Below are 8,783 nucleotides of genomic sequence, written 5' to 3'. Positions count from 1 at the left end.
AAATAAAATGAAAAAATGTTACCCTTGTTTAGATTCCAGCGCATGGTTGTCATGAAAGCTGTAAAAATGAAAAATAGGTTTTTATGTGTAATTCTATACCTCAGAAAAGTTGCAGGAAAGAAAGAACTGTATAAAAAATGAAAAGGTTGGAAGAGACTTCAATTCATATGATACAGAATAGAGGAAGGGGGTTTTCTTTCTATGTTGTTTTAGCGAAGACATATATAAAAACAAATACAAAGCAAAAAAATGTATTCAAAATTTGAATATTTTCCTATCTCTAACATACTGAAACATAAGCCTCACACAACCTCAATTTGTCGCCCACAAACACCTGGTCCTGGAAAATGTACTCATCACTAATAAAGGAGGGAAATTCCAATGTAGGAGGTGGCTGATGTGTCAACAATAATTACTTCCTCAAAATCAAATCACCAGGATGAGATTTAGTTTATTTACAGACTCACACACATATGAGATTGTAAATGGGTGGTGTGTGTGTGTATTGTGATGTGATTCCACCCTGGTTGGGTTATCGGGGTGGTTGGATTCTGGCTCAACACATTATCTATTGATCTGTTTGATCTACAGGCAGGAGTGAGGTCAACATTACACTTGGACCTTCTATCGGCATTTGTCAAATGATTGATCAATGTGGCAGCAGCAGTATATGAATCTGCCCGAAGCTAAATACTGATGCTTTCCTCCTTTCAGAAGGTTATCTGGCGCCTTATCTGGTCAGGGTGCACGATAACCTTTCTCCACTTTTGTTTCGCATGTTTAACCGCTACTCTGGAGCTACCTGAAATAAGTGATCAGAATCGTACATCTGGCATTGATGGCACATTTGCAGCCGCAGCAATACAGATTTCTTTTCTATTTGATTTGTTTTAAAATCCTGAGACCTTTGGAGGGTCCCGACCCCTAGGTTGGGTCAATGTGCATGTCCTCTTTAGCCACCATTATGAAACTTGCACCCTACATGTAACTTACTGGTTATTTAAAATGTAGTATTTGTTGCTACAGCACAGCTTAAAAATCTGATTTTCATACTGACTTTGATACAATAATGCACAGTAACCATTAACTGCCCTTGGTAACACTTTTTGCTTCGGAGTCCTCATCTTTACTTTTTGTTACCCCATATAAAAAGTTCTTATTGAATGGTATGTCATTAAAAGAGTAAATCTTTCAATTATGTTTTTATTTTGCAGCTATGCAAAGATATTTTTTATTCAACAGTGAGAGAAAAAAAGTAATATTCGTTCCTCCTAATAAACTTTAATCTCCACACAGAAGATGAGTTTTCCAGGAGTTGTGAAATGCCTCATTAGCTGAAACAAAGCTTGAATTAAATGTTAAGAACAAACAACAGTGGGCTCTGAGCCATCTGTCCTCAGACATCCTTCAGCATGTTTTATTATATTTGTTGGACGTGGAATGCCGAACATGAAACACTGCGACCTTGTGACGTGAGAAGTGGCCGTCTGTAAACAAACTGGAGCTGCTTTTACTCCCATGAGATGCTCTGGGCGACCTTATCCGATAGCAGATAACTCATGAGATAAGAATGGATGAATCTTCACAGAGGAAGCCTCTGGGAATTGAAATGCTCTCTATGGGTCTGCTGTTCTCATGGCCTTGCAGTCAGAGGTTTCGGACAGTTGGTGACTTCTGGGGAAGATAGTGAAAATCTTTGGTGGCCTGAAGTAGTCAGACAAAAAGCTTTTCCTTTCTCCTTTACTGGAACTTATTCACTTTGATTAGGACTTCTAATAATGCTATATTAACATGTGGTATCCATTACTGCTCTGTACTTAGATAGTTATCACCTGACTCTGCAGCGCCTGGACGGAGCTTTATAGCTTCTTTCAGCTCATTGTTTTTGGCTTTACTGCCTGCAATTCCATGCTTTCATCAGCATCCTTTTTGGACGCAGCAGGCACATTTATTTTCAATGAAAAAGCTTTAAAAACCCAACATCAAACAGCAGACAGTCAAAGTGATCGACCAGCCGGTGAACATAACGGAGCATTGAGCAACTAAAGAGGCAGATATGTCACTCAGGAGATGGTGGAGAGCAAACGAGCTAAAAGAAGAGAGTGCATACTTGACTTACAATCATCAGGTGGGCACAAACATGAATGGTAATGTTTCTCCATATCTGCTGGATGTGTAAATACAGCAAGTGTCAACTTAAATTAGGTGATAACATAGCAGTGTTGTGTTTTAAACTATAGTTTCTGATTCCTCTACGTGGACAAATCAGCTATTGCAGGTTTAATAGCCAAACAGTGACCAAAAAAAAGTTTTTAGTCGCAAGACCATCAGCAGCACAACTCAAAATATTGAATAAAAACATAAAATTGGCTCCCTGAACCATTAACCCTCTTTGTGTCTGGGTGGGAAACTTTACTGCATGTCACCCCAATCCTTATCTAATGTCAGCTTTCTACTGTCGACTCTCTGAAAGCATAAAATACAAACGGAAAAAGATTGAAAATCCACTGTAAGCCAGCTGTAAAGGTTCAGGTAAGAAGTGAGAGGTCATCATCTTGAGTACGATTGTTAATGGTAAGCGTCTGTGTGAGGGACTACACTCTGTTGCTTCTGGAGGTCAGGGTCACTCTCTACAGCACATTATTTTGTACACGTCACTGTCTGCTCCATTCTGTGTCTTGACCTCAACAGAGACAGAAAAATATGTTGCAGCTCCTTCTCTTTAACTTGCTGTTGTTTTGAAAGGTCATTGCAAAAACACCGCCCTTCCTCCTTCCTTCTGTCTGCATTTAATTAAAAAATCCAGTTAACATTGACTTATGTAAACTGCAAACATCACTTACCCTCTACTTACGGCATGGTAACAATGCTTTATTTTCAGTCCTCAGTTATTTTACTTTGCTCCTATATAAAGTCCATTATTTACTACTGCAATAGTCTCATTTTCCATTAGAGGTTGATAAAATAGATTTGTTTTCTTCAGTCAGTATGTTTTCCTTCACACCAAAGATCATCTCCTTCTTTTTCTTGACGCAACATTGCTCTCTAGTGGTTACTTCTAAAACGTTTGGATTGGGAACATATAAACAAGCCTATTTATAGTTAAACTGTAACTCTACACAAACATTAGCACTCACATCTTTAATATTCTGTTTGAGGAAGTTATTTATATTACGTTGTAAGGCACTATGGCAGTAGCCTACAATTAACATTGGGCCAGTGCTGTAAAATCTTTATTAGACTTGTTATAAATAGACAGAGACTTAAACCCAAATACAGACAGCGAATGTAAAAGCTCGTATTGCAACACTGCCTCAAGACAAACTGATGGAAAATAAATGCAAAATAACTATATGATACAATACCATCAAGGAGCCACCAGAGGTCCATGTGTTACAGCCAAACAGGCACTCACAAATATGTACACTCATTTCAAAAACCTAATCCTGTCTAAATCACTGTATAATTTCACAGCTTTGTGAAAAAATTATATGTTTTAGTATTATAATTCAGCAATTAGCCCTTATAGCACCCTTTGACTAATGTCTGCTTGCAACTACTTTCTAAAAACATCCCATCATAACAGGTTTCATCCCAATAGTCAGAAATGATAATTTGCCTTGTGTGGATATGATCACATGACATGATATTGTACTCAGTGTCACAGTCTCAAAGTTATTGGCTCAGTGTTTTCTCTGATTTCTATTTTGTGCGTAGTAGAAATAGCAGGATGTGTAAAAAGAAAAGTATTTGTGCTGTTCATGTTGCAGGGAATAACACAGAAAAAAAGACAAAGTCACAGAGAGGAATTTTTTAAGCTCCCGCCATTTAACAGGTAAAGACAAATCACATTTGACAGTTATGCTAATTCAGTTATATGCTAATTCTGATGTGTGAGGATGAACCTCCTGATTGACAAGAAACAAGACAATCCCTCCAGGGGACAGAAATCTGTCAGGTCGCTGAGGTCGAGGCTCCAGACTCTTGTTGTTCCTGAGAACTATTTTAAAAAAGGAGTGGGGGAAAAAGGAGTCAAAGAGTTAATTAGACCGCCTCACATTTTTGAATTAAATGACATGACAGCCTGAGAGTCAAAGTGCTCCTTGTTCATAAGCCTCAGTTTAGATATCTGCCATCAATGTAATCAATCTCACCGCTTAATGTCCTTGTTCACAGTGTTTACGTGTTGTCTCCGTTGAGCCATGTCAGTCTACACAGCTACAATAAACAACCTGTTGAGGCGGGGCCAAACTGTAAATACCAGAACATCTATTTGCAGTAAATCAGTGTTATTTACTACTCCATTCACGCACCTTTGTTTCTGCAGAGGCGGCAGTGACGTGTTCAGGGAGTCAGATAAAGGGTATTTCTCACCAACGCTTTCCTGTTGTTTTCCAGGCTCCTTTGTTTGGTTGCGAGGCCTCGGCCTGTCCGTTCTCAGGGGAACGAGAGCAACATTTGAGCGCTTATGAAAACTCCTCCTCCTCATACACAGACTGCTCCCATACCTGTTCGCATCACTGTGTGTGTGTGTGTGTGTGTGTGTGTGTGTGTGTGTGTGTGTGTGCGTCACCTTGTCCTTGGATTGAGGTGATACAGTAAATTCATGTGAATTATGTCTGTTTCAGAAAACATTATACGCCTTTGAATACTACTATGTATATATTAATATACAAAAATGATCTGGTTTGAATTCATAATCATTCATATTGAACGTGAAAATGAGGAGAAAGAAATAACCTACATTCACTTAAAGTTTGATGCAGAAGCTGCAACTTATGGTTTTTCAAAAGCAAAAAGTACGTTTTCCGGCCAAATTTAAAACTTGTCATTTCCCACTTTGTTTACTGAAGAGATGATTTGAAAACACATTGAGGATCACAGTTATAAAATAACACTTTGTCACTAACACTCATCAAGTACATTCAAATTTGGAATTTGACTCAGGGGCAGCTTGTTCGTTGATGGGATTTAGTGTTGAGCTTTCATTTGAATATAAATCGGATAAAATAACAAAGTGGAGTGGAAGTGTCCTCCTTGATTTCTCGACAAGAGGACGGAGCCTTTGTTGCTTTTTCAAGACTGTCTCTTGGAGAAGAAAAAAAAACCTTGCTTTTAAATTCCTGTCCTGGGCAGACACAACAACAACAGGAAGAAGGGACATTTTCACAGGTGTCAGGAAGCACAGGAAATAAACAAGCTGAATACTGGAAAACATTTTTTGTAAGAGTCAGAGGTGAGGCTAATAAGGATATTTTTAGCTGGGACCAAATTCTGACAAAACGTTGAATGATATGATTTTGATGTGTCGCACTTTAATTCTGTGGGGTGATACAGAATATTAAAGGGGACTTGAGAGAAAAAGCATCAATCTGGAATTATGTTTCAACTTTTAGAAAGTCAAAATTACAAAGATGATGAATATTTAATATTGTCATTAACTGATTACCATTAACATTTATCACAGACCAATTTATGCACATATTTCATTTTTTTAAAGGTCAGTAGATCACAATGTAACTTTGTTGAGTATCTTTACAAAATGCATTATAAACTCAGATAATGTATTTCTGAAGATCACAACTTATAATTAAAGTAATCTGTGATCAACATGTTCATTGAAATACAACATGATTTACAGGACAAAGTTATTGTCCTGTATTTCAAAGGCAATAGATTATTGAAGGATTTGTGACTTCATTATATTAAAATATTATCTGAAGGATGTATTCTTTATGCAGACATGAGTACTTGTTATTCTTTCATTTGGTAAAGTAGCATTGATTGATTGGCTTTTATGAATGTTGTCCTGCAGGTAGGAAATGTTAAAATGTGCATTTCTCAAGAAAAACCAAATGTCTCAAAATTGAAATCATTTGTATTCATGCTTTTTCCTCCCATGTTGACAAATGTAAGTCCTGTCTGCAGTGGATGTATTTTGGTTCAGCTATGAAGGCAAAGCTGAGCTGAGAAGTTTCTCTCTGTTGCTGCATTGGATGAGAAACTTCCCCAAAGTCTCTCCCGTCTGTGATCTTTTGTACAGCGAGTAAACCCAGTAAATCCAGTCTTTGCACTTCATTTCTTCTCATGCTATTTGTGGTGAGAGTATCTTTTCCATGACTGACAAATGTTTTTTTGCATGGGAACAAAGAATATTTGGCCATTTGTGGAAGTTGAGTAAGTAGATTGTTCCAAGAATTAAGAGTCAAGCATGCCTGATAAGTTCTCAGCAATCTCTGCTCATGAGTTTGGACGTACGATACCACTTCACATCATCATGGGAAATAAGAATTCCTTCTACTCAGAAGACATATTTCTATCCAGACATTTCTATGCTGTTCAGAGAAGCCTTTTCAACCTCCCATAAATAAATCCCTCTAATATCATCCCGGGAATATCAATTTTTTCTCCTCCTTTTTTTCCCACAGAAATTCCTATTCAGAATTTAGTTTGCCTCAGTTTCTGGGCAAATTATTTTTTCAAAGATGCAACTTGTCTCTGCAACATGTAGATATGTCAAATTCTTCTAGAAATACTGTATTATAAGCACGCTGGTTCTAAAGCGCACATGTCATAGATCCTCTTCAGTCTTCTTACTCAAAGTCAGCAAACATTTGATTTGATTTGAGTTATTTATGGATCAATCTATAACATGTTTAAGTGAGAACATTCATTCCAACATGGTCCCAAGATGTTAAAAGACAGACACAAAACATGCAACTTAATATAACAAGATAAAACAATATGCGTCTCGTTTTGACTGAACAGCTTCCACTTTTAGTCAATGAAACAAAATTAAACGAGTCCGTGATAACTTTGGTTTAATTGTGAGTGCATTCTTTACATTGGCAGGTGTCACATACATGATATTTTCCATGTCCGCTTTTCATAAATACAGTACAAATAAGATATCATGATGGAAAACTTCAAAATATTCAGTGGACTACAATGAATCCATGATAAATGTTGCCGTGTCCAGTTTGAAAATAAATGCAAGGTCCTTTTCTTGTGACATTAACTTTTCTTTTTCTCAACAATAATGTATGAAGGCACACTAAATGAGGTCTACACTGCAGCTCAAGGGGACACACTCCGGGTTAATCTTGAGAAGCAGACAGAAGAACAGAGAAAAAGAGAATTTGAAGAGAATAACATAGTCCTGTGTATTTCATTAGAAAAGATGCTTGAGTCAGACGAGTAGCAAACAAACAAAACAAAACTTCCAAATGCTGTAAAAAAGTTTCTCATTGTTTAACATAATAAAATATATCTTTCAGTTCATTTATAAGTTAATGCTACATTTACACTGAATAGATTCAGTCTTGTCAGCACTTGTCAGCGAGGGTTGAGCCGCTTCGGAGCGGCGGATCTGTCCTTATGTTGATCTGTGTTCTGGGCAGTGCTGACCTCTCCTGAGCCCACCTCTCCCCCTGAAAATACAAGTGAGAGAATCCATTACTCTACCAATTCATGCAAGTGGACAATTTCACAAATGACATTATGAACAATCTTCATTTTTTTTTTACCTTCTTGAGGATCAGTCTTGAGTTTGCCGGCGATTTTGGCAAAGAATTTGAGCGTGAGACAAGCTCCAGTCTCCCTGTCACATATGCCACCTTTGCAGCTGCATGTCTTGCGGCACTCAATCCCATAGGTTCCATACAGACAGTCTGTAAAGAAAGAAAACATGGCTTTAGATTTATCTGCCCTGTCATGCAGAAGGGTTAGTCTGACTGGATCTGATACGGGGCCATATTCTATAGTGTCAAAGATTCATATTCACAGTCAAAATAATTATCTAAATCAGTGATTAAGATAAATGTGTAAACTGCAAGTGGGTAGTTGCACAAGCATTCATGTTTGAATGTCTCAACTCCAAGCCTCTATGGGCTAAATATCAAGTTAAATGTCCAATTTGTATATGTCTGCAAATGTGCATTTAAAACCATTACTTATGTGGCAATTTCCATTGTGATAATTCTATAAATATGAGCCTTAAATAGACTGAAATAACAAGCTGGGATAGTGCATTTGGTGCAACGGGGCATCACATACACAAAACGCAGCACACAGGTAGAAACAGCACACTGTAGGGCACAGACAAAAATGTTGAATGTGAATGTATACCTTTGCAAATGCCATATTCGTCTCCATAATCGTCCTCGTCTTTGTAGAACTCGCAGAATAATCCCGGTCCGCACTTCACCCCGTGCATCCCCGACACCGTGCGGTAACAGTGTTCTCCTCTGCCGGCTGCGCAGACCTGGCAACAGCCGCAGTCATCCAGCACCGTCCGTGTGCAACGCTGCGTCCCGCCGCACCGCTCCACGTTGCACCGGTCGGGGCAGTTCACCGCGTACTTGACATTGGCGCCCCACGCCGCAGCATCGCGCACTAGGAGTGAGGACAACACTGTGATGAGGAGGACAGACATCACTGGGTGCAGGGCAGGGAGCTCGTGGCTGTTTGTCTGCTGGACGTCTCGGAGACAAGGGACGGAGAAGCGGACCACCTCTGGGAGACTTGAATGGAGTGACCCTCTGGCTCATCAGGTGGTATGGTTATCAGCGATGAGCAACTTTGTTTTGCACATGGCTTTGCCTCTCGACAATTTCCTCATTCCGGTGTTGTCGTCCTTTTTGCCAGTCAGCCCCCTTTTTTTGGAAATCCGGCGTGGAAGTGGGATTAACTCTGGACCGCCATCCAGGAATTGAAATTCGTGTGACCTGATGTCATAAATTATGTTTGGTTTGTTTTTGTGTTAGTGACTGACGGAACCCCCC

The 8,783-nt window shown here is 38.9% G+C and overlaps 1 protein-coding gene across 1 annotated transcript; it reads right to left on the bottom strand.

Moving 5' to 3' along the window:
* Positions 1–6,769: 6,769 nt before the first annotated feature.
* On the bottom strand, positions 6,770–8,685 carry esm1 (endothelial cell-specific molecule 1). The gene is made up of 3 exons (XM_031860356.1): positions 8,128–8,685; positions 7,527–7,670; positions 6,770–7,430 (listed from the first exon to the last, which is right to left on the bottom strand). The coding sequence occupies exons 1-3, from the start codon at positions 8,432–8,434 to the stop codon at positions 7,336–7,338; spliced, it is 546 nt and encodes a 181-aa protein (XP_031716216.1). The 5' UTR covers positions 8,435–8,685; the 3' UTR covers positions 6,770–7,335.
* Positions 8,686–8,783: the final 98 nt, after the last annotated feature.

The sequence above is a fragment of the Anarrhichthys ocellatus genome, unplaced genomic scaffold (genome assembly GCF_004355925.1).
Source record: "Anarrhichthys ocellatus isolate YVR2014 unplaced genomic scaffold, GSC_Weel_1.0 scaffold23, whole genome shotgun sequence".
In the NCBI taxonomy this organism is placed as follows: Eukaryota; Metazoa; Chordata; class Actinopteri; order Perciformes; family Anarhichadidae; genus Anarrhichthys; species Anarrhichthys ocellatus.
This window is presented reverse-complemented; position numbering and strand designations above follow the sequence as displayed.